Source organism: Pipra filicauda, unplaced genomic scaffold, assembly GCF_003945595.2.
Source record: "Pipra filicauda isolate LSUMZ 115617 unplaced genomic scaffold, ASM394559v2 scaffold141_size4267151_pilon, whole genome shotgun sequence".
Taxonomy (NCBI): Eukaryota; Metazoa; Chordata; class Aves; order Passeriformes; family Pipridae; genus Pipra; species Pipra filicauda.
The window spans coordinates 3,029,554-3,056,509 of record NW_024103896.1 but is presented as its reverse complement, the minus strand read 5'-3'; the positions used below and the strand labels follow the sequence as shown (position 1 = coordinate 3,056,509).

The 26,956-nt window shown below is 39.1% G+C and overlaps 1 protein-coding gene across 10 annotated transcripts in view; it reads left to right on the top strand.

The window, feature by feature from the left end:
- The window catches only part of DLG2 (discs large MAGUK scaffold protein 2), a 995,087-nt gene that overhangs the window by 152,100 nt on the left and 816,031 nt on the right, over nucleotides 1–26,956 (top strand). Inside the window, exons 1-2 of one of the 10 annotated variants that reach the window (XM_039378623.1) lie at nucleotides 2,505–2,985; nucleotides 14,799–14,873. The exons of 6 other annotated variants lie outside the window; for them this stretch is intronic. In XM_039378623.1, the coding sequence (XP_039234557.1) occupies nucleotides 2,956–2,985; nucleotides 14,799–14,873 (105 nt within the window). In that variant the 5' untranslated portion in view covers nucleotides 2,505–2,955. Of the gene's footprint in view, nucleotides 1–2,504; nucleotides 2,986–14,798; nucleotides 14,874–26,956 lie in introns of those variants that run through there. 3 more of the 10 variants (XM_039378634.1, XM_039378627.1, XM_039378629.1) reach the window with 3 other exon arrangements.

The following is a 26,956-nucleotide window of genomic DNA, read 5'->3' as shown; positions in this document are numbered from 1 at the left end:
TGCCAAGGATTTGAAAATCTTAATCTTGGGGACAAAAAATGAATGGAAAAAGTATCGAGTTGGAGAAAGAAAATTCAAAAGCTCAGCCTCTTTTTGGGGTTTGGGATAGGTAGTTAATGGAAATGAGGGACTGTATCCTTTGGAGAAACACTAGAGACCCATTAGCAGTCATCTGTTCCCAGTCACTGATAGATGTGTGTTAGAGACTATTACCAGGAGCCCTGGCAACCAAAATGAGTCTGTAGAAGGATGAAGCTGGGGTCTGTGTCACCAAAAGCATAGCTGTCTTCTGTCTGGGGCTATGGGAGATTTGGGGGGTAAAAAGTAGGTGGTGATGTTTCAGGGAGCATGCTGCTCAATGATGTGTTAAGCTTGAGTAGCACATGTGCAACTCATGCCCTGTTGAGTGTTCATTGTTGTGTTTTATAGAAGGAGGTGATAGTCAAAAATTGGAGGAGTCCAGGAGGAAGCTTTTTGGTACACTGATGGAGCTGGATGAGTCACGTTCATGTAAACATCCCCAAAGGGTTAAAACCCTCTGTTTTTCATATAACTTGTAAGTAGGATCATGAGTGCACTGTGACTATCTCACAGGAGTAGAGTTACTTGCAAATAGAAGCATTTACAGATCATGCACTTAGAGACCAATTTCAAAATATATCTCCATATGCTAGTTTCAAGTCTGAGATGAAATTTTACAGCCAAATCATTAGGTAATTATATGTATGAAATATTTCACACCTTACTAGATCAGCTTGACTCTACCAATTAGAAAAGAACAAACTGTTGAATGCTTTAAATGCAAGTGTTAAAATATCTCCTGATTTTAGAGTTGACTGAATTCCCTTTTACCCTACCATACTTAGAGCACAAGGGTGGCTTAGGTTAGACCTTATTAGGTTAATTTCTTCTTAATTGTGTCTTACTTCAAGGATGTTTGAAAATTCCCCATTTCTTATAATCTATAGCTTAATAAACTTGTCTGACTGTTTGGCTACTGGATTAAACCTCAGCAGGGAGAAAACCTGCAGGTTCTAGCACAGCCTGTAAATGCAAATTACGTTGTTTTGTGCACATGTGGTTGCTCAGAGTGAGTTAAAGCCTTAGACAGAGTTGTAAGCGCTCTGGAGACTTTCTCTTTAAGATGTTATATCCACCAAGACTTTAATAGTTGGAGGAGGGTTGATTGCTCTCTGACCACATATCTGATTCACTATGGATTTTGTAACTTTGGTAGCAGTGACCTCATTTTGGCAAAATAATATGTGTCATTTACTGAGTGTCTAACTGCTCCAGCAATCACAGGAATATTAGGGTTATAACCTTAGTAATTTATAAAAGAGTGATGACTCTTAAAAAGTCTTTTATTTTCTTGGAAAGGCTTATTTTATTAAAAACATATTTTACCTCTGAGTGAGAATGAGAGATCCTCAGCAAAGCACCCAGGGGGGTTTGTGCTGTCCAGTGTGTTGAAAAGGTGAATTGTAATGTATGGGTGTCTAGACATTTCCTCTTGTTGCTGTCAACAGTCCAGTTGGCTGTATTTTTTTTTCCAGTGAATAGGAGCATTGATTTTCCTCTCTCTTTGGCCAGAGCTTTCATTTTACATATCTTTCTCCTTCTCTGTCTCTTTCTCTTTCCTTCCCTGTTTCTTCTCTCTCTCTCTTCCTCTATCTGGAAGAGAGGGAAGACTGTAAGAGCTAACAGCAAGCTTTCTAACTCAGAATGATTCATGTAAGACACCTGAAAGGCAAGCTCTGCACCAGCATCACTGCAAGAAAGGTAGGGCTTTGGGGGCTAAACAGTCTGTAAAACTGAGCAAAACATAGAGATAAATCGATTAAGTCTCTGGATCTGTCAGTGATGCAAGAAAAGTTTGGGAGAAAACTTTAAGAGTTTTTAAGCTCTATTGTTCAAGGTGCTTTCTTTTTTAATTAAAAGGTTGATGTATTTTTCAAAGGTGGCGAAAAAAAAGGTTCCTCTCCATGACTTTGAACAATGTGTATAATGTAGGGTTTTTTGTCATGGGTGGTAAACTATAATTGTGTCACTGTTGTTCTTGACGTGCATGTGTAAATATGCAAATCCTGTTTCTTTCCCCTGATTTGTTGTTATACTTAAAGTTCTCTTTATCCAGCTGTTATTTATATTCACTTACTGAATCTGAATCTGACCCAGTAATTCTGAGCGATTGTAGCTGTGATGCATGAGTTCTCACACACACCTTAATGTTTCAGTCATGCACTTTCAGCAGTATGTGTTTGTAGGAATCATGCTCTTATAAAACCCCTTACAACCCAAAGCAGTTGTTCTGGCAGAGAATATTTGGCTGTTTTGGACAGCGCTGTGATAGATGGGCCCAATAGTTGTGCGTCTTGTGCTTGCTCCGAGTTAGTGGAAAAGAGGAGGGAGAGAGCAAGTGAAAGGGGGGAGGAAAAAAAAGACAGGGAAGGAGAGAGCGAGAGGGAGAGAGATTGAGAGAGAGCGAGAGCGAGAGAGAGAGAGAGAGAGCGGGGCTGAGAGAGAGAGACTTGGCAAGGGAAATCTTATGGGTATACTGAAACAGCAGATCAGAATTGTGAAACCAGAGCTAGGGCTGAAATGTGATGCTTTTGCTCTTTTGTGCTTGTTGTGGTTCTCATCTTCCTGTTTAGAGGGCTGCATACCATTCAACAGCATATTTTGATCACAGATTGAACAATGCAGCAATCAAGCCTGATAAGCCACCTGGAAGTTTTGCTTGAGACGATTTCTAGTGGGTTTACTGATCCCTGTGAGCATCATGCCTGCCTTTAGCATTGTGGAGGAGGACTCGAGTTTCTTATGAGGGCCCACTTGGAAAAGCCGGCTGTGCAGATTCAAGCCTCCGGTTCTGTTCATGCTATTCAAAAGCCTTTCCTCACCCTTGCTGATTTATTTCTATGATTTACATACACTCCTGTGGAGATTTACAGAATGGATTGTCTGTGCATTGTCACGACCAAGGTAGGACTGGAAACATTGCTGTTCTGTGTATATATTTCTCTGCTATTTTTCTGTTCCTGTAATTAAATAGATTGAGCATGCACTGTGTCAGGTTGCAAGATAAAGTGACGAATAAGCTTTGCTTCCATGAGCATTTTGTTCTCTTTATCTGTAGATTATGCAGTTTGTTTCTATATCACTTCAAAAATGATATGCTTTTTAATTATTTTTACTAGCACAAAGAAAAGGATTTCATATTTTATCTTAGCCTATGCTTGTGTCTATTAATATCTCTAGCAACTAGAACACTTTCAGAATACATGGTATACTGCACATATATTCTCAGCTTATCAGTTTATTCTGTAAACTAAAGAATAATAAAGAAAGAGGGCATTATATGGGTCCTAGGATTTTAAAGAGGCCAATCAGATGTAGTTTAGATAGTCATGGTGTTTCTGATTGGAGAGATGCAAGTTTCTTGTGGCTTATTGTGGCTTTTTTGGGGGGGAAAAATCATAGATTACTTTGCCTCTCTAGGCCTGAAAAATAAAAATGCCTAGGTCCCGATTCAGCACTCTCATACTGATGTTAGATCTAACCTGACTGTTTAGAAACAGTCCTTCTAAATAATTCCTTCCAAACATGAATATAAAGAATATCTTTTCCCCAACAGCAGCAGCAGGCTAAGGACCTTAGGGTTAAGGACGCTTCCCAACTTAAAGATCTGGTGTAACGATAAGCTGAGCAATTCTTTAAGATGTCCTCAAACTTAGCAAACTAACTTAATATTAAATGACAGGGAGATGATGAGGGAACTCCCCTTCTGTTGCTACAGAACAGGCAGCTCAGCACATGTTTGGAACTGCCTTTGCACATGGTGATAGTATTTATGAGGAGCACTTGGCAGGGGAGGTCTCGACTTTGGGGTTCAGCACAGGTGCTCCCTGTTCTGCTTTATTTTTGATGAATTCCATCATTTCCATAGGACTTCCAAAATGCCTGGGGTAGCCAGAACACCTGAAGGCTGCATAAATGAAAAGGCAAGGCAATGGTTAGCACTGCTGTCATCTCTGCTGTCATTTTTTGCGTCATAGCCACGCAAAATGGGGACAACCATCCGTGATGTGGAGATGGGCAGGAAGACACACATTGGGCACCCATGGGCAGCAGCGAGGGGTGGTGGATGGCCACTGCAGAGAGCAGGGAACACAGTGGAGCCTTGGAAACAGATGCCAGCTGTCATTCCCATCTTGCTGGTGGAGAAACCCATATGGGAAGAGAACAGGAGGTGAATGAGGCCACAGAAGGAGCATAAATTGGAGGAGGATGTGGCCTCATTCACCTCCTGTTCTTTCCAGGTCCTTCTGGCTTCCACAAGCTGTGCTGGATCTGAGACTATATCCTCAACCATCCCTGGAGCAGAGCAGAGGCACTTGTGGGTGCCTGTTGACGCAGTACCAGTGAAAAGCGCTCAGCAGCAGAGGTGCAGCACTGCTCTACAAAGCTGGGATGCAGGATCATGCTAAACATCCAATTTACACTCCCAGGTGTTGCTTTCCAATTCAAAATAAGGAGAAAGTTGAAAAGAAGAGCTATGATCAGCCCTACTTCTGGGTGTTTGGTGGTGCAATGGGGACCTGCAATTGAAACCATTCTTGGCCTAGAGAGTTTGGGAAGGAAGTGTGTAGGAACTGGATTTGGGACAGGGGAATATGTTTAATTTTAAGGTGGTATAACTGGGAGAAGAAAGTGTCCCAGTACCTTTTTTTAACATATCAGGAGACATCACTTATTTATTTTACAATTTGGTGATGAAAGTTTCCACTGAATATTTTCCCAGGGCCTTCTGGGAAATAACAAACGTGGATTCACTGCTAGCTCACTACTGCTGCTGCCTTGAGCAGGGCTCCCAACTCCATCTACACACAGTATTTTTCCTTTCAGCTTTTCTGTCTCTTGAATCCAGCGCTGAGTGGCTGAAATGATGTGAAAGTCAAGCATGTGAGTGAGCCTCAAATATTCAACTCCAGATATTCAGTCTTTGCTGCCAACATTGATGTTGGAATGAGATGCAATTGCAAATTGCACATGACCTGCTATTTGGATGCAGGCGGGAACAACATAATATCATATGTAATTGAGTTGAATAATGGCAAAAATCTAGTTTCAGAACACTTTCATATTACAATGGCTTGAAACCAAATAAATTACAATTATTAGCTCATTGTACTTGTTGCTGTATTTAAATAGCTGGACTAATGTTATAGTGTATTGATCCATAATCTGCTCTTACTTATTTTCATTGGAGTAACCCCACTTTCCTTAAACCACCAAAATTTTTTATGGCTTCTATTTATGCCCATTTTCACCAATATAATAAGAGCAGTCCTTTTTCAGAACAATTGTGATTTTTAAAAAATTAATTTTGCTAAGCATGAGTTCTACAGAGCAGCAGTATGGTAATTTTTGGCCTCAGATCTGTTAATTGTCCTTATTTATATAGTCAATTGCCTGATTTGTGCAAATAATTGTCATTCTTTGTCTTGAAAAAGTGGATCTTGATGTCAGAGGGAGTAAACACATCAGGTTCATTCTTCAGATCTTAAGTAATAAAAAGGGGAAAAAAGGTAAATGTTATTTAAACTGCAAAATATGAAGAGTGTTTAAAGAGTTGACATTTTTAACACATGGTCATTAAATTTAGATTATTATTATCTGGAATTTAGATTATCATTAAATTTAGATTGTTATTGTCTGGATTTTTTGATATTTCCACTGTATAGAAAATGACATAAATGTTGTGGTAGAGTGAAAATGCCCTTCTAGATGATGTTCAGTGGACCTACAGATCCTGCTTTGAACTCTGTGTGGTAAAAGATGTCATCTAATAAAATTAATTTCTGATGTACCTTGCCATATCTTAAATCCTACTGACATTTTTTTCAGCCAAAGTGCAAAATACATTTAAGATAGATTTAAGATATTAGTTTGTAAAAACTCTTCCTCTCTTTTCCATTTCCTTCATGTTTCCATGCATTTCTGAAACCAGGACTACAGAAGTGCTGAACTATCAAGGACAACTTCTTGTGGTCTCCTGGTTTATTTTAATTGATCATGTTTGCAGCATAGCTTCTTTCTTTACTGTCATATAAAGCATGTTAATTTGTGGCATTATTTTATCATTAGGAAGAATTTGGAATAAATAAAGCTTTGGTTGAGACTCCATCCCAGCAGGAGCACCAGGAGTTTTTGAGAAGGAAGAACATTCCACTGTGCCTCCCAACATTCAAAGGCAACATGCTGTCCTCTCCTTTAGCTGCCAGCCTTCCTTCCATCCGTCTGCCTTTTACAGACTTATGAATACAACAGTAGCTGCCACTGGTGAAAAAGAAAATAGATAGCTCTGTGTTGCTCGCTATAACAGGGGCTACTTCACTGGAATCTTGAGTTCTTGGTGTTAGGTGGCTCAGAAAAGATGATCAGCTTTCCCTGGAAAAAACCCCCAAGACCTTTCTGGCCCTAGTTGCTAGAAAGAAGAGCTCAGAGGTGGAAAATCTACAGGTCTTAAATCCAGAAGGACAAATGACAGGGCTAGCTAAAGAGCTTCTCCCATGATAGAGATTTTAAAACTTCTTGTGCAATCTAGTCTAATGTTTTATTATCCTTAACATTAGTAACACCCATAAGAACTGTCAATGTTGGTTGCCACTGGTGTCACCCCTTGTTTTGTTTGGGAGTTATATTCTGAGGTTTCCTTAAGATCTCAAATTTCTCACCTGAAAGTTTCTGTGTTTTGAGAAGAGCTTGCAAAGATGAGATGTACACAAAGAAAAGACACCACTTAAATAATACAAATTTATTCACGAATCCTAAGCCACTTGCTATTTGTGCCTAACTCTAAGTTCTCAGCACTGAGCACGAGTAGCAGTAGGGTTCCTGTGTCCCAGAACCGTGCCCTCCAGCTTGTAAAGCAGAAAACTGGCCTTCTTACCCAGGGAGAACATCCAGCTTGAACTTGGTTTTTTAGCTGCAAAAATAAATGTCTGTCATCAAAATATTGAAAATTCTGCAACATTTACTCCTTTTTGCAGTTTCTTGTTGCTTACTTCTGATTAACTCTGTAGTGATTTAAACCTGATCACTCACTACACAGGTTCTACATTTAATTGAAGTGTCACTGATGTCCGTGGGAACAATTAATAGAAAATATGATTGTGCATGTGACTGAAAAACAGTAAATTGTAAATTTGGTTTGGGTTCTTTTTGAGTTAATGAAAGACTCGGTTCATTCCACTAGTGAAGAAGCTTGGCATTTTTTTTCTACTTTTTTTTTAAATTATTTTTTAAATTTAGTTTAGTTTGGAAAATTAATCTTTCTCCTTTCACGACTGTCCATCCAGCACCGCTTCTAAGAATTGAATTCAAGTGTTTAAAAAATTGAGATAAAACTGGAAAGAAAAAACTATTTTATAATGATGCTGGAGAGCAAAGCAGTAAGCTTGTTTATGTTGGTAACCCATACTAAAGCTGAATGTGTACAATTCTGATTGACAAGGTTGCCAGGAGCCAGCAACATCTGTCTATCCTATTTTCTTCTGCTTATCCAGCCATGTGTGTGGAACAGGGGACACCACTGTATGCACTTAAGGCAAAATTCTGAACAGATGTGTGATCAGAACTCATAATATGCATGATAGTCATGGAAAATAAGAAGCCACAATGGTCAAGTACAGGACAAATATCTGGCTTAGACCCTGGATGTGGTATGATTTTTCTGTAGGTCTCTTCCACTCTGCAGACTCATCACCCCACTTTGCAGCATGAATTTAGGAGTAAAGAAGAGAAGAGATATAAAATTTGCACCTTGTCTTTCTATCAGTTTTAGTTTTCCTTTCCCCATAGTCCCAACATGGAAGATGAAGCAAAATTCAGATCTCATCCTCCTCATTAGCATCACTGTGAACCTGAATGAGGAGTTGCTGTAGCCTAGCTATTTCATTTTGAAATTGCATTAAATATGTAATTATAAATCCCTGCTGATAGTGTGCTGTTCTACAGAAAGGTAGGGGCAGGTCTTGTGTCCCAGTAGGATACCGTGGATTCTCCAAGTAAGGGGGAAAACATCATTCAGCATTTAAGCCCACAAAGTTGACTTCCAGAACCAACCCAGTTAATTTGAAAGGGTGTTTTTAGAACATGGCTGAAGAATAGAAAAATGTGGAGGTGGCACTACTGGAGTAACCTCACTATTACGGCCTCTCTAGTTTACAGTGGCAACAAAAACAGCCTAAGATACTCTGAGAAGGGCAGAATGGTAAATGAGATCAGCTCATCTGCTGGAGGTGGAAAGCAGGTCCACACACTATGTGCAGCTGTTGGTCTCACTTTGCAGAGGTGAATCCACTAGAAGGTTAAGTTGAATTATTGATTTTTGGGGCCTGATACCAATGCAAATAGCTAATATTTATTTATGTTGAAGTGCCTTTGTCATAGGACTGTTCTACTCCCCCCTCCCCGTTGTATTAAGTTAATCTAAAAAACCTCAATATAGGTATTTAAAAATGTATATACTTAGAGAATGAGGTTCAGTTTGTAAGACTTCCAACAAGATGATCTGTGTGTGTCTGAGACACTGTAGAGCCAGTCCCAAAATTAGGAAATTATAAAGCTAGATATGGATACTGAGATTAACCAGGACCTCAGGTGTTATAGATTAGTATAATATTACCAAAACTAGCAGAACTGTAGAGCGCCATATTGCATGAGGATCTGATTTATATTAGGTGGATATGAAACAAACCAACAAAAAGCCCCACATTTTTAGATGCCTGCATATTGTTAATAGATCTGAGTAACATTTGTTGTTTTTTCTTTCCAAGACTTCAGGCTTTGAATCGTTGCAGTTTGGAATCATAAACTGGGTAGCTAAGTTTTTTTGTGCTGAATTTTCTGGCTATAACAAACCCAAAACAAAGGAAACATAATGATTTTCCCCCAAGAGATTTACATTGAGCTAAAATCAAAATCTTTTTCTATAGTCATTATTAGGTGCTGATGAGCACTTCAAAATGTGGTATTTTCCTGCCAGACCCTGAAAGTGTAATAGTGCTGAATCCCTAAAATTTACATATAATTTAGTAAAGTCTGTTCTGAAGTGGTACTTCAGGACATCTTTCATGACTATGGGTTGGCTGCTGGCTAAACTGCACAGTCTTAGAAGAGTAGGAGATCCTTTCTATGATTACCATTTATCTTAGCTGGAGAACATACTCAGGGATGTTTGACAGATGGGGAGTGTATCTGAGTATTTATTTCAAATCTTTATTTATCAATGTTAAATTTTAGAACAATTATTGTAAGCCTCTAGCGTTTGGATTTCAAACATTATGAATGTAAACTGATGAGGCACATGCTGTCTTTTCTAGAAAAATAAAATCATTTGGGGGGGTAATCTCAAGAAAATTACACAGAACAAACTAATGTGCATTGCATATGTAATGTCTGGTAATTATATCTTGTCAAAAGCTCAACTTTTTTTCTCCTTTATTCTTTAGAAATATGGTAATAGTCCCTTTTCCCTTGTAGTCAATTATAAATTTCAGGAAGAATTAAGTATGTTAAATCTCTTCTTCCCCCTCTTCCCCCTCCCTTGGTCTCTATGGCAGCAGCAGGAATGGAAGGGAATTACTTTGATCTCCATTTCTGAGTGACATTTCGTTTTTTTCAGAGCATTGACCTTGTTTAGTGCAACTGAAATTTTCAATAGATTTCATTAGATCATAATTTGGTGATCTTAAGGAGATGTCTTTATTGAGATTGGTTTTAACTATGAAAGGAGAAGAGTGATTTGTTTCATAAATCTATGAAGAGCTCTATAAACTGAGAAAAGAAAATGCTCAATTAACAGCTGAGGTAGATAAGGCTGGGGCTTGATTCTGCACCACAATGGCGAGCTGCAGAGGTGAAGGAAGGGGGAAGGTGCTGAGCAAGAAAAAGGAAACAAGAAAGCTTGATCCTGGCTCAAGTCAGGCGCTAGTAATAGTGCTGCTTAGTGATAGGAGAGCTGTACATCCTTAGCAGGTCCCTTTTCTGATATTTAGAGGACCTGGGTAAAGGTGGGAAGATAATTTCCCAGTGGCAAGGTCAGCTGCAGTTTTATTCATTTCACATGGCTGGAGCTGACCAAATAAGTTCTTTGCAATGCCAATAGGCCACTAAAAGCAGAAAAAATCTGTCTTGTGGCTTTCATGCCCAACATAAACATATATTTCTTTTCTGAGTGAATCTGTTTGATGCTACCATGCAAATTTCACAGAATCACAGAATCACGGAATATGCTGAGTTGGAAGGGACCCACAAGGATCATGAAGTCCAACTCCTAGCCCTACCCAGGGCCATCCCCAAGAGTCACACCATGTGCTTTACAGTATAACCTAGATATTTCTTGAACTCTGTCAGGCTTGGTGCTGTGACCACTTCTCTGGGGAACCTGTTCCAGTGCCCAACCACCCTCTAGGTGAAGAACCTTTTTCTAATATCCAACCTGAACCTCCCCTGACACAACTTCAGGCCATTTTTTTGGGTCCTGTCCCTGGTCACCACAGAGAAGAGATCAGTGTCTGCCCCTCATCTTCCCCTCACGAAGAAGTTGTAGACTGCAATGAGGTCTCCCCTCGGTCTCCTCCACGATGAACAGACCAGGTGACCTCAGCTGCTCCTCAAGGCCTTTCATCATCTTTGTTGCCCTGTATCCATTCACCTGATGCAAGACTTCTGGAAAATGAGAAGACATGTGCATTCAAAGAGAAGGGAATATGGTTGTTTATGAGTGAATAATTAGATTGGGATATGGCCTAGTGCATTATATTTTGCTCATTTTGAGACCTCTAGTTGAGCTCTACTATTTTCATTTCTCCAGAGCATCAGAGAAGATAATTTGCAAGGATATGTAGGAGTAGCTGAGTATGTTCCACTGGTTCTGACTTCAGCCAACGCTTTTGCTAATGGAGACCTCACTCAAGGATTTGTATGCAATTTCTTGTATATATATTCCTGGCCATTCTAGTGGATACAAATGGAATCTTACCTGTGAATTCTTTAAACTCTGATCACCAATATCTTATCTGAGAAAGAATATTAGTTCAGATCTTACAGGCTGCTGCAGTTCAGTGAGCCCTGAACCTTTGTATTCCTAAATATCCTCTCTGGATTCTGTTACATCTTCAAATTTGGTCTTGATATTGATATTTTGTATGTATAAAATCTCTCCCTGCCTACGAGAAAGTGGCAATAAGCTATACATACTTGCTCTTAAAGTCACACAACACAAAAGAGGAATTCTTCATTGAAATCTTACCCAGAGCTTGCTGATATGCAACTGCATCTCTGTTACCTGAAACCTCTCTTGTGCAGCGCAACAAAGTTCTCACCTTCTGGTTCAGTATTCAACATGCACTATTTCCCTCTGCAATATTGCAGTGGGCACTGATGCATTACCACTCTGCATTGAGTTAATGCATCTGCAAGATGCATTATACTGATGTTTCTAACCAATGCTTATAGCTGTCAGTTATTTAAACACCTGAATAAGAAAAGCACGTGGGAAAGAAGCTTACTTAAAGGTTGTAAGCTAGGAAGGCAGATGCTGTGCATGCACTCTGAAGAGATTACAGCTTTGGTTTTCTTTCCTGAGGTTGGTGCTTTTCTATCTCCTGGTTACCTGTGTGGTCTGCATTTCTGGATGTTTGATAAACCTACTGATTTGGGAATTACATGTATCAGTTCCTCCAGAGAAGAGACTTGACTGTCTCTAACTGAATGTGAGGTTAGCATCTCTGTCTGACTTGGTCATCGCTTCATTGCTTACTGAGTGTATTATTGCTATGCAATTTTTAAAGGATTTGAAGTGTCAACCCAGAAAAAAAGCTGTGACTGATGCTGAATTCAGCAATGAGAATTGAAATTATGCCTTTGCATCCCAAGGTCTCTTTATATAAAAATTACACAAGCTGAAGATCTTATTGCATATTTTGAAGGCTCTGATTTCATTAAGCTGTGATAAAGCCTATGCCTGGATGGCTGTGTCTATCACCACATTGGAGCTTTCTCAAGGGTGAAGCTTAGTGCAGGAGTCCAAGTATCCTTACAGAAAAGGAGTAAAACAAGACTGCGGAAATCACTCATTCATAAGCTATAGAGAAATGTTTCCATTTGAGATGGAGAAGACTTTTATTGGAACATATTCCTCCATACAGTGAGGCAAGATATATTTGGATACCAATATTAGTGAACATGAAAAACAAACTAGAGGTGATTCTGTCCTCCCTTGAAGGCTGTCTGAAGAAAGATGATTTTGAATGATGGATTCTCATCCCTTTAAAGATTTTTAACTTTCCAGTGTAGTGGTGGACCAGGGTCTACAGTTTTATCCTTACAGAACTCCTAAACTGAGGAAAATGTTAGCAGTAATAATCAAATGGAATGAATTCCTTCTACAACCTGCAAATATTTACCAATATATTTATTCCTGTGCTTACTTGTATTGCCTATGCTTGCAGAATACTTTATGTACCGTTGACCTTTTGGCTAAATTTTTTTTAATTAGTGTCTCTAGATGTGACATGTTAGAGCTTTTGGATATTAAATACCCCCTAACTGAGTACTTTTATGAAGAAAAATGTTACCAGCAGCTGATATGCAACCTTATATCTTAGAATTGTTTCAACTAGGTGAGGGTGTAAGATATAAAAGGTATGAAAAGCATTGTTTTTTACACAATACAAAAAGGAATGATCACTCAAATAAGAAATCAGCTGTAATTTTCAAAAAGAATCCAATGCCAAGTCCCCAAAAAGCTGTAGGAGAAAAGTGTTCAGTCCTAGCCCTTGAACTACATGCATTTCTTGGACAATAGTGGTGCAATGTCACGTTACCAGCACTGTAATTCAGATATCCAGCTGTGAAAGGCCAAATGCTGCAGGTCACTCTACAGCCCAGATGAACGACCAGCACAGCCGTTGTCCTGGAAAATTGGCATCTGCTACCTATGAGCAATTCCCTGTTACCGCTGTCTGTCTGAATATGCACATGTGTCATGGGATTCTGAGCCTTGGGACAATTTAGGTATGAATCTCGAAGTCAAAAGAACTCATACTGTATTAGCCCCTCCTGCTATGAGATCTGGGGCTTTCATTTTGCAAAGTATCCTCTTTAAGAATGGGAGGAGTCTTTTTGAGGAGTCTCCTGACAAAATTATACATAGTTACCTCTGTAAGATCAGACTTTTCAATCAGAAAAGTATTTTCAGTCCAAAGCACATTATTAATTTTCTTGCCTTTAACTCGCCTTCGAATAAAGACTGAAAGCGTATAATTGTTAAAGGAAAAAATAATTACTAGTATTCCATGCAGTCTTTTGATCAGAATTCATTTATAGTTTTATTATTTTGATAGGATTACATCATTTGCTGTTGCATTCATCCCTTCCTTACAGGAGATAATACACACCCTCAGGATACTGCTGCTATGATAGCAGTGACTTTTTCAAATACTTTTAAGCAAGGCTTTCTAAACTTTCGTCTAAAAGCACAATACTTCTTGCTTGCTAGCTGTTTTTCTGAATATTTCTTAAAGTTGTCTAAGTGAAAATTAAAAAGATAAACAGTTTTATGGTTTGGAGAATACAAAGCTGAAACTGATATCCACATTTTTTCCTTTTTAACCTGTAAAAGTAGTATTGCTCTGCTTTACAAATCTTTGCTTTTCTGAGATAAAGAACAAAGAACTAATAGTTCTCAAATTAGACTTCCAACTGAAAATCATGTGAAGTCTAATCATTAGTATTTGCAGACGTTGCTCTCCTTTACTCTCAGCATGGAGAAAGGTGTAATGTGGTTGCTTGTGATATATCTGGCTTAAATGAAAATAAAAAGAAGAAAGCTTTTTTATTTTCCACATAACTTCCAGCTTCAGGAACATACATGATTACAAGAGTCCTCCAATTTAAGGAGCTAAATAGTAGTTTGACTCTTATGTTGAAATGCTGAGAGTAATGGTGGCAGACAGCATAATTTATTCTGAACTTTTGTTCAGGGAGTTTGACCCAATCTGCTGCACAACTCATTCTGATGGGCTCCGAACCTTGGCTGAAATGTAATTGAGTCTCAGCAAATGCAAGGGAAATTACAGGAAGATCAGCCTGAAGGTGTGATTATTACATCTTGCACTGCCATGTGGAACATTAGACTTTAAATTAACCCCTTACTCTTTTTGTTCTGCAAAGTTTCAGGGAACTGCAGGAGTCTTGGGTACTTGCTTATGTTCTCCAGGGACCAATCTGGGGAGCAAGCAGAGCATTCTGCTCAGAAAAGAAACATACCCTACAAATTTGGGACATACTTACTCCTCCTAGAAAACAGCCCTGGAAGTGTTTCAGGCTGCAGCTGTCACTGGTTCATAGAGGACATTGTGGAAAAATGCAGCCTGTCATGAAATGGGGGAAAAAAAGCCATTTTCTACCTCCTGACTAATGCTCTGCTGTTCTCTGAATGCTCTAGTGTGGAGGAAAGGCAGATGGCACATGCTTGAGGTTCAGAGTGGATGTATGTTCACCCACGTAACTGAGAACTTCAAAGCAAAATTAATGGATAGCTCATGAGGCCATTTTGGTCCTACAAACTTCAGATTATTTCCCATACATGACAGTGGAAAATGACTTTGTGAGGTGTGATACATACTAGCAAACTTCTAGATGCTCCATATGGAATAGAGTCCATTGCGCCTAGTGATTGCAGCACGTACTGTGTTGTGTGTAATGCCATTTTCACTTATTTGCAGCAGAGCCATGGCAGATGCCCATCTCACAAATGCTCAGTCGAAACACCTGCCTGGATACCCATTCAGCACTCTACCGTAAGTTTGAGCCTTTTAATACAAAGATTTGAGAGACTGAATGGTAAGTCTCTGTGTTTGAAGCAGCCCCGGTCGGGTAATGTTTCCATACTCAATGCATTTGAGAAAAAACAGAAATAAGTCCTAAGGCTTCGCCAAGCTACTTGTGAAGGCCGAACTGTTGAAATGTTGAGTAGTAGCTTAGCAGGGCTTCCAGAAGTTCAGGTTCTTCAGGAATTTAATTCATTCCACATGGAGCAGTGGGGATCAGTGGCAAGCATGGTATAGTTGGTGATGGGGTCCTGCTCAGGGATTGTGGAGTTACTGTTGATTTCTGTAACTGGGCTCCAGCTGAGTGTGATGACTGGGAGCCTGCTATTTTTGCCTGATCATGGACAAAGTTTGAGGGAATTCATTCATAAGGTCCTACAGAGTCTACCAAAAAAAGCTGACATTTAAAGCTGGACCAAGCTGTCTCCAGATCCAGGTGGTGACACAGGGAAGAGGAGATGCACCTTTTCTTCTCCACCTTCTCGTGGAAGAAAGACTGATGATTCTAGATGCTTTTATGGACTAATAAGTGGGGAAATTTGTTCAGTATAGGTAACAACTTTTGGGGTGATGGACAGTGAGTGAAACTTGGTCTGCTGGGTTTATAAGAAATTACTGTTGTAAATGCTTTCTTCCTCCTGCCAATTAGATGACTTCAGTGATATTTGCTTTTAACTATCAAAGACACAGTAATATTTGAAGAGAAAAAAGCCAACTGTGGTCAAGTTGACACTACATTGATTTATATCTTGTCTGAACATAAACTGTAGATTGAGCCAGATCCTTGGATGCTCTAAGTTAGAGGGCTGACTAATAGAGCTGTGATGATTTATTGCAGCTGAGGAGTTGGCAGGATTTAGTTGACATTTTTGTTGGCTATAGATCATAGCATGATGTTGGTCCACAGCTATTAACTTGTCACGTTTTATGACTAGATGAATGAGAAACAAATTCAAGCTTTCACTCTTCCTCAATCTCTCACTAATGTCATGAGTGATTGTAAACTCTGTAGTTTCGGTTGTCCTTATAATATGTCAAAATTTAATATATAATTGTTTATCTGTATTAAAAGAGACCCACTTAAAAGTATTGTTTGAATAGTTGAGCTACCCAGTTTTTTACCAGGGGAGGATCTAGGCTAGTAGCTAATTAGTAATTCTTTCTAACTATTAGTTTCTGTTCTCAAAGTCTTTGGATCAACTTTGTGCTGTGGTTTACATTGTTTTGTGTTTATATTAAGAGGGTTGTAGCATGAGCACAAGTATGTTAGTGTGGTGCATTTGAGAATTGGAACTGGGCATTTGTAGCAAGTCAAAAGCAGTTACACTCAATGATTTCCACTAGCACCATGACCTGACTTTTCACATAGTGGCTTTAAATGCCTTTGTATTTATTAGGATATTTTTTGCTTAAACTATAAAAAATAAAAGCATTTATCTTGAGTATTCTTTGTTTAACCAGATATGTGTACGTGCATAGGTAACATCAATAGACCCACTATCTTGCAAATTTTTATATTGTCACAAAAAAATGGGAAACTGAGGATTAAACTTGTCTTGGTTAGCATGAGTAATTGTCTAAGATCAGAATAACTTCAAGAAGTGTTATTTTTAAACTATTATAGTGGAAACTGGTTCTTGGACCAATACTATTTAATGTCTTAATCAACGAATAGACAGTGGGATTGAGTGTACCCTGTGCAAATTTGCAATGACACCAAGCTAAGTGGTGCTGGAGGGAAGAGATGCCATCCAAAGGGACTGTAACAGGCTTGAGAGGTAGGTCTGTGTGAACCTCATCAAGTTTAACAAGGCCAAATACACGGTCCTGCAGCTGGGTCAAAGTAATCACCAGCATTATCACATGCTGTGAGATAAATTAATTGAGAGCAGCCTTCAGAAGAAGGACTTTGGGGTACTGGTGGATAAAAAATTGGACATGACCTGAAAATGTGCACTTGCAGCCCAGAAAGGCAACCATATCCTGGGCTGCAGATTGATGGAGGTGATTCTGACCCTCTACTCTGCCTTCATGAGACCCCACCTGGAGTGCTGCATCCAGCTCTGTCGTCCCCAACATAAGAAGGACATGGACCTGTTGGAGTGAGTCCTGAGGAGGCCACAGAAATGGTCAGAGCACTGGAGCACCTGTGCTATAGAGACAGGCTGAGAGAGCTGGGCCTGTTCACCCCGGAGGAGAGAGGGCTCCAGGGAGACCTTGCTGTGGCCTTTCCCCATTTAAAGGAGGCTTCTAAGGAAGATGGGGACAAACTTTTTAATAGAACCTGTTGCGAGAGGACAAGGGGTAATGGCTCTAAACTGAAAAAAGGTGGATTTAGAACAAACATAAAAAAGAAGTTCTTTACTGTGAGGGTTGTGAGGCACTAAACAGTGCCCAGGGAAACTGTGGGTGCCCCATCCCTGGAATTGTTCAAGATCAGGCTGGATGAGGCTTTGGGCAACCTGATCTAGTGGAAGATGTCCCTGCCTGGGGCAGAGAGGGGTGGGACTAGATGATCTTTAAAGATCTTTAAAGGTCTTTTCTAACCCAAGACATTTCTATGAGTCTATGAAAAAACCCCAAACTTACTATTAAAATACAGTTCAACTATTCACTTAGTTGCTATTTTTTTTGATTCTAGAGTACAACATGTGGTCCTCGAGGTAATTGCCTACTTGAAGCTTGCTATTATGTATATTTTTTCTTGATTATAGAAACTGAATGGATTGAAAGAAAATAAGTTGTAATTTCCAAGTACCTCTTGCTTTTTTTTTTTTTATCAAACAATTTTCTATGCAGCCAAACAGATTTTTCTGTCTATCTTATCTGTATCAGATATTTATAGGCACTTTTTACTATACTTCAGTAGACTTATTTTCTTGGGAGACTAATGCAGACAGTTGGGAAAAATTAAATCAGACAGAAATTAACTTCTAAGTGGTACCAATATTTCTTCCCATCTGATTTCAAAAGTGTTTTTTAACTGCCTTGCCTTTATCAGAGAAGAATATCTGTGAAACATCAGCATTTTGATAGAAAGCTGATTAATGAAATGAAAATTTCTAGTGACACATCAAAGCATTTTACCTTCTATAAAAGGATTGGGGGAAAAAAAATGAAACAGATATCTAACCAGTTGTGAAAACCATTAGATGACGACAGCATGTGTTTGGATATCTCTTAACAGTGGTAGAGGGAACAGTGTCAAACAATGAAGGAAAAACAAAGTGTTAGAAAAGGTATCCTCTTTCATCAGTTTTGCTGTATGTGTCACTCAGGATGGCATGAGCCTGGGCTAGGTTTTTCTCTCCTTTTTCAGCATTTTTTATAGAAAACACTGTGTCCTCTCTTGGGAGTGCCTTTTGCATCTAATGCAAAACAGGAGATCTGGCAGCATTGTTGTTATGTAACAGTCTGACTTTTGCCATCCCTAACTTATCATTCTCTTTGAATTTGCTGATGATTCTTGCAATTAAGATTCTCAGTTCTGTTTGTCAACTCACCATCTGCAAAAGAGGCCATAAGTGAATACTACCTTTCTGTTCCTTTACAGTGTCCTTAATTAGATTTATTTTAAGTCTGAGAGTTTTTTTGATCAAGGGAATTACCTAAGGGTGGCTTTGTCTGCACTTGCACTTTTAGTTGTGTCTTCTGAAGGATTTTAGTGTTTGATTATAAAATCCTCCAAAAGGAGTTCACTGTACTGCTCTCTAGCATACTAAACCTCTCTATAGCTGGGGCTGCTAGCTAGATCCATTATGTAAAGATAATGAAGTGTCAGAGACTGCATCTGTGTTGCAAAAACATTCGAGCTTGTCTTTTCTTCCAGCCCCCTTGACAGCTTTTCTTGAGTTTGGCATTCGGGACAAACATTCACCTTAGATCACCCTGCAGCATTAATAGGATCCCTCTGCATTTCCTTGCTGCAGTCTCAGCAGAGCTCTTTGGCCCACTGTCCTAGCCCTCTTCCACCGACAAATTCCCTTTAGGGCATCATCTGCGATGGAGAAGAAGCAGGAAGGAGCAGTAAAGGGAGTGTGGACACAAAAGGTAAAGGATCTGGCACATGCCTTAAGCAGAGCCTCATTCAACATCAGCTCTCCCCTCAATGTGAAGAAAAGGACAATGACTTTAAGGGAAGGTGAACCAAAGTGAGGGTTCTCACAGGGTAAATGCAGCAGCTGTACATGCTGCCATAGCTCACAGGCTGCAGCTTTACATAGGTGCTACATTGTGCAGAAATTTAGTTGAGATCTTGAGTGCCAGGCTGCTCTGCAGCTGAGCTCTCAGTCGTTCTGCCCCTCAATTTGCCTATATGCATAGCACAAGGAGAGCAAAAATCACTCCTCTTTGAACCTGCATACATGTGCAGGGTGTTATTGCTCTATTTACATGGGATAGATCAGTGCACGGAGGATATAATTACTCTTTCTCTTCTTCCAGTTTATTTAGAACACTGGAGGGACAGGAATACACTAATGCCCTGCACAATTCTGATTTTAGCCTGCCATAAACATTCCTGGTTCAAACAAATCAAGTTTTTTGTATTCAGAGTCACTTTACAAGAGTTGTTTAAAAGAAATTCTCATTTTTGGAGGATGACTGCAAGTTAGTTCTGGTGGTTGTGCTCTGTGTAAAGAATGTTCTGACATGATATGGAGCCAAGCAGAAACATATTGAAACATGAATATTCTGATTTGGCTTAAGGCTTTGAGACTGGAAGAATTGTTTCTGAAATCAGTCTTGCTCTTGTTAAACATTAAACAGATAAATGTCTCTGTTAGGCTACAGTCAGCTCTCTCCTGGGACTAGGGTTGTGCCTTGTAATGATGTCCCATCCTCTCCTGTGTAGATGAGCTATAAAATAAATAAATAGCTCTGCACTCCAAAAAATACCTTTTGCAGGGTCTCTAAGCTTTAAATCTTTTTCTGTTAAAACCCCGTTGGCTAATAAATTTCTCAGACAATCTGGGTGGTAGCTAACTTAAAAAATTTTGAAAACAGAGCTATTAATACAGAGCTTCTTCTGTCACCTTGGTGCTGATGGTAATGGAAAATTCTGAGTGCTAAAACTCAGCTTTATTTTAAAGGAAGTATTAAAGTAATGCCATATATATTTCTGCTGTATTCCTGCAGATCTTCTTCACTCCAAAGTCTCCTGTACCTCTCCTTGCTCTGTTGCTCAAGGCAGTTTATTGTCCACTTCTTTATGGTTAAAAAAATCTGTCTGGACCCTGCAATGCTGAGTCTGTCACCAATTGCCAGCTACGAAGCTGCCTTTTAAAATAGCCACTTAAATCCCCCTTCTCCTGGATAACTCTGATTCTTCCTTCTCGTTTTCACTACCCTCACCAGCCTTCCCTGGGGAAAAACATGCTGTTCCTATTGTTGGCAGTAGCTGAAGGTGCTGAAGAGTCTCTTCTGTAATCTGATTTACGGATTCAGTGGGGAAAATTCCAAGTAGACTAAGGCAGTGTTGGATTAGCAACAAACCACGGCACATTCCAGCAGGGCAGCAAATGCTTCATGCTTGGGTAGATAGAGACAGAGGCTAGCAGAGTATGTGTAAACAGAAGGGATTAGGCTTAGGAGCAAATTTTGAGAGAAATTAGACAAAAAAAGCCATTTACTCCTCTACTTGATCAAATAGTAGGGAAGAAAGGAGAAAGAAGATTTTTAAAAATGGCAATAGCCCTTTGATAAGGAAATATATATACCTAATTTATAACATATATAGTCCTTCCTCCCATTTCAGTTCACGTGATCCCAGTCAAACCAGTGAAGGATTTCGCAATTGCAAAACAAGCTCAGAAGCCCTTAAGATAAGGTGATAACTCATTTAAAAATTTTGTCTGATAAACATTAAGCTGCTCAAAACCATTATCTGCAGACTGACCCACATATCTGCTTAACATCATCATCAGGAAACATTTTGCATGAGTTTTTTACAGTGAGTAATCTCATTAAGCACACATTATATATAGGATATTTACTCTCTTTATTGCTTTATTTGTTTTATGGAAAGCACCACGATGCTGTACAGAAGTGCAGCAGTGCATAATTTAGAGCAAAATATTTCTAACTTAGTTATAGAAATTTTCTTTAAGCTGAAATTTTGTATTGATCTTTATGAGAGCAATTACTTAAAGGTACTTTTATGGAAAAGCAAATATATATTTAACTACTTAAAATGATTGCAACTCATGAGGTTTATGAGCAAAAAAAATTAAACAACATTTAATACTCTTCTGGACACTATTTTAAAATTCTGTTTTAAGTGCTTATTTAGCTAGGCAACATTTTGATGGTGTTACTGAAGTTTAAAAACAATGTACACATTCAATTTCTACAGTAGTTATTATTCCCAGAGGAAAAGCTCTATTTGAGTATAGTCTTTCTGATAGCATATACATATCTTGGGGGTCATATACCAGGGATATTGCTACTCAAAAACCACACTTTTCTGACATGGGAAATTCCATGCTAAGGTTAAACGTGAGTGATTCAAACATTCTGAGTTTATGGTAATATACACAAAACCAAAGTTAGCTCCAGTCTTTATTTACAATGTGCAATAACCAGAATATATTGTTATTATGACTCTTTAGAAGTGTTTGTAGTCCCTATTTAAGTGAACAAAATTGTTTTTGTTATTTTTCTCTTAGATGTACTGCAACATAAAATGAGAGAGTGATTTAATTTTTTTTTAGGAAACCAAAGAAGTTCATCATATAACTTAAAAAAGTGTATGTGTATGTAGCTGACAGGTGAAGGGCAGCTCAAGTGGAAAAGTAGGACGGTTACTTATAGGTGAGTGACTCATGTCATGGTATCTGGAAACTGCATGTTAGCAAGGAGCCTCATTTTGCCCAATTCTATAGTAAAAATCTACAGAAGAAACTTATGGGGAAAGCAGTTGTGGAAGACAAAGGGTAGAAATTATGCCTTGTTCAGCAGTATTTGATAGTGATGCTGAAAGTGAAATTCATCTGTCCACATTTATGTTGTCGGAGAGCTATAAACACTTTGGAGCTACAGTTTACCTTTACACTGGTATGTATGAATTGGCCTAGTGAAGGTTGTGTTTCTCTTGACTAATGGTAAAGGACACCTAGGCAACCAGCTCTGACACAGCCATCTGAACTGAAGAGGTATCCCATGGTTTTCTCTGTGTTGCCCAGGTTTGTGGCAAAGTGTTGGTCTACAGCAAACACTCAGGTACAAGACTTTCCTTCTAGGCTACCCTAAACAAGCAGTTTATTATAGTTATCCTTTTGGAATCATAGAATCATTAAGCTTGGAAAAGCCCTCTGAGATCATGGAGTCCAACTGTTAACCCAGCACTGCCGTGTTTACCACTTAAACCATGTAATGAAGTGCCACATCCACATGCCTTTTGAACACTTCCAAGAATGGTGATTCCAGCACTTCCCCGGGCAGCTTGTTTCAATGACTGACCACATTTACAGTGCATAAATTTTTCCTAATATCTAGTCTAAACCTCCCCTTGTGCAACTTGAATCCATTTCTTCTTGTTCTGTCACTTGTTAGTTGGGAGAAGAGATCAATCCCTACCTGGCTACAACCTCCTTTCAGGCAGTTGTAGAGAGTGATAAGGTCCCCCCTGAGCCTCCTTTTCTCTGAGCTAAACACTCCCATCTTCCTCAGCCGCTCCTCATAAGACTTGTGCTCCAGATGCTTCCCTAGCTCCGTTACCCTTCTCTGGAAATGGTCCAGCACATCAATGTCTTTCTTGTAGGGAGGGACCCAAAAGTGAACACAGGATTTGAGATGCAGCCTCACCAGTGCTGAGTACAGGAGGATGATCACTGCCTTGATCTGGCTGGCCACAGTACTGCTGACACAGGCCAGGGTGCCACTGGCCTTTTTGGTCACCTGGGCACACTACTGGCTCACGTTCAGTTACAGCTGACCAGAAACCTCAGGCCCTTTTCCTCCAGGTAGCTTTCCAGCCACTCTTCTCCCAGCCTGTAGTACTGCCTGGATTTGTTGTGACCCAAGTGCAGGACCCTGCACTTTGCTTTATTGAACCTCATACAATTGGCCTCAGCCCATCAGTCCAGCCTGTCCAGATCTCTTTGTAGAGCCTTACTACCCTCAGTAGATAGGTGGAACTGCCACTGATTTCCAAGCAAACTGCAAATGAAAACAGGATTGGATCTAGATATTATCACATCTCACAGAACCTGGTATTATACCTACTGCCTTTTTCCTTAATACCTTGAAAAGACATCTGTTTAACCATAATAGACCATATGTTTTAGTGGCATTTTCATTGGTACTTTTAGATTGCAAGTCCTATTATTCATTCAGTACATACATACTGTATAATATCATTTGCACTTAAAGGGCTATGGGAGCCTAAAAGTCTCTCTTTATCACATAAATGGCTATAAACAGCCATCTTAGCGAATGTGTTCTCCAAAGATTTACTCTTGGAATGTTCCGAATGTCTCCTTTGAAGTGCTTAGGGGTCCTCCCTTTGACCCTATTGGTATCACTCATATGCCACTCTAAATGAGCATGGGAATGCTGCCCTGAGACTGGGCAGTTTATACATCAGGGAGGTGTTGCACAGGCATTTCAGAAGAAATGGATATAAAAACCTTCTTTAAAGGCTGATAAAAATTACTCTTCCCTGCAGAACACTCATTTCTCTGCTGTTGGGAACATTTTTTTTTCAGTTGTGAACAGTCATGCAAATTGTGTTTGTTTGCTTTTTTTGTTTGTTTTGGGTTCTCTAAGGAAGTGGGGAATAATAAATGGAAAAGTGCCTGTAAACCATAGAATTGATAAGCTGTTACATGTCACAGGAAGAATATTAATTATAGGTCTAAATATCCTGTGTTTTCAGGGAGCTGAAAACTAAAACTGCAATTGTCCATGCAAATAGAATTTTTCTGTCAGAAAACAGACCAGTTCTATCATCTCTTCTGGGATTTGAGCCTTGCCAAACCCCAAAGGTGCTCAACTCTGTTGATGGCTCTTGAAGCTTGTGTATGCATCTCTATGGGTCAGTGACACTGCATGAATTCTTCTGGGTAGACATCTGCCTTTTTTGCATCAAGAGTCACCATCTTATATGAAGTCACAGGAATAAACATGTACTTGAAGTGTTTAGCATTAATTATGGATTCAGATGCATCCTGTCAGTCATTCTAACAGTACCTATTCATCTAAACCACAGTAGACCCATTTCTTCTCTCCTACCTTGGATGCTTCCCTGTGTTCCCTTAGTGTCTGAGCTTCTCAGGATATTAATTTGGTTTCACAAGATCTTTGTGAAGAAGTTGGTAAAAGCTGTTATCCCCATTTTAAAAATAAGGGTGAGAAGTAGAGAGGTGGAGGAGACAGCTACGTTGTGCAGAGATACACTGAGCATGTCAGCTCTGGAACAAGTGCTGCACTCAGCTAATAGTTCAAGCATGATATCACATCTTTGTATTTTACTGTGCCATGCAACTAGTCAGCTCTTGAAACAGCCTTGGGACTTTGTAACAAAGCAGTGAATGACAGAACAAAACATTACTCTTTTGTGGAAAGGGAAGGGACATTTTTTAAAATATTCATCATCACATTCTTCAGGAAATAGTTTTGATACATCAATTTGGCATCCCAGACCACCCCTTTGCTAGATTATTTACCTTCAGTTTGTGAGCTGGACTCTATCTGTAGAGCAATGGGACAGCCACAGTGTGTAGGAGCCGTGAGATCTGCAATCTGCTCTGCCATCACTGTCTTTGCTCAGAGCTGAGTTTCAGGGGCAGCTTCATTTAGAGGCTACACATTCTGTATTCCTCTGAATTGTTTATAATGTATGGTGGAAACATCTAAAATAGGATGCTGTATAATTAAAGAAAAAGCAAAACCACCAAAAAGTTAAAGCTATTCCTCCCACAAGTATATACTATGTATATGTATTTTTACACAGACACTTTGGTATCTCCTTTTTTATGCCTCTGGTATCAGCTCCTGAGCTCACCCCAGTTGTACTGATCTCTGCTGCATAAATAACTCTCTGTCTCTCTCTCCAGTTAATCTAAACTTGTTAGTGTTTAGCTCCTATTCTTTTTGCTGTGCCACCTGCCTTTCAGTCTGAGTGCTGTGTTACTCTCTTCACTGCCACCAGTCTCAGATTTCCTGAGTGAATACTGGGTCTTGAATTACTTTGGGAACTGAAGGATGGGTAAGGGTTCCATGTTTTGGTGCTCTCTTTTCACCCACATAATAGCTCTCACATTTTCTTCTTCCCTGCCATGTCCTTACTTCTGAAGTACTTAGAGGGATATTTCTATTTGGATAAACAGTTACTATTTTAAAACTACTTATCCTTGGAGAATAAGTAATCAGAAAAAACCAGTCATGAGTGAAGAAAAGTGTTTTCTAACACTGGATAGCCACCTAGAAATACTTAAACGACATGGCAGTACCAGAATGGCAATATGGGATTGAAGGACAGGGAGTAAACCTTGGCAGATTGAACCCAGTCATCTGCTGTTACAGGAAACACTATCATGTAAAACCTCACTTAAGAATTTGGAAATGATTCACTGTCAGACACTTCTGGCTTCTACTGTCATCCTGTGTTGGTCTCTGCTACTACATGAATGGGATAAGATAAAGCACAAACCACACTATTTAAAGATTGGTTTCAGTAAAAACGCCAGGTGAATAACTCACCTGAGAATTTGTGGTCTACCTGGATTTGCCCTGCTACTTTAAAACAGAACTGTATATGCTGACCTGTTGCATCTCTGCAAAGTGGAGCCTTTGATTCTAAGCTTAGGCCAGGTCTGCCTGCTAAAAAGCCAATTTATGTCACATTTGGTGTTAGCAGACTCAGTCACTTTAAATGATTCATAAAACTTTAGGCTGGCCACAGAAAAAAAGAACAAAAGTCCCAAAGGAACTCTGTAGCTCTGCAGATGGTAGAAGTCTGTGGTTGATGGTTAAAGTGTAAGATGTCAAGTACCCAGTGATATTTCCCTTGGAATATCTTTCTTGCTTCCAGCAATCAGGAGTAGTGGCTTCTTAAGTTTGAGATTACAGATGGGCATACTTCTGGTAGACCAGAACTCCTTAAAATATGAATTAGAAAAGTGGAACAAAATTCTGCTATCAGAGAAATAAATCTAGATTTGCACCAGTGGAACAGGGCAGGGTTTAATTTCTCATTCTCTTCCTTTCTAGTAAAAGCAATTAAACCTTGAAAGTTCAAACCCTCTCCAGTATTTTTTTAAAAAAAGAACTGTTTTGATAATTGACATTTACTTTATCAGTTCTTAACTATAGTAAAGAGGTTTTTACTTATCAGGTATATGCTTATCAGTTTTCTAGTATAGTATATATTCTCCTTTAGTAATATTTGTTCAGCTATGCATTTTCTTACCCTCTCTATGCATGAAAAGTGCCTTTAAAGATTTAAGGGGTGGTTTGAATAATGTTTTTTTTTCAGCTATCCTTCATTAAATTCAAATTGCCACTAACTTTCTGTGACATGAATTCTATGGAATGTCAGCATCCGCTACAATAAAAAATGTCTTTGAGCAGATCTTTCCATTTTCTCTTTTATTTCCTATTGCTTTTTGAGTATTTTTGTTACATTGTGGCTGATATGAAGTTTTGAAACTCTTGTAAAGTTATTCACAGTATTTCTGTTTGAATTAATAGTAGGTCTTTAGATAAGACCTCCTTTTGTTTCAGCAAAATCATTGACAAAATTGATTTTGAAATGAAAGTAGAAAGGTATCCTCATCTCTGAAAATGAAAAAATTTGAATTCATAACATTCACAGCAGTAGTTTACCATATTGCATGTTTATTATGTTCTTAGATATGCTTAACTGCAGTTAAGCAGTAAACTCTGAGAAAAGAGAGCTTATTAAATGGTCTATTTAATAAACTAAGCTTGACATCTTTATTCATACACATCTGATTATGTTGCCATCTCCAAATGGTATTTTGGACGTGAAGGTTGGGTACTATTTTTTTAGTTTTACTTTGTTTAGTAGGGGTGGCTTTGTAGGAGAGTGA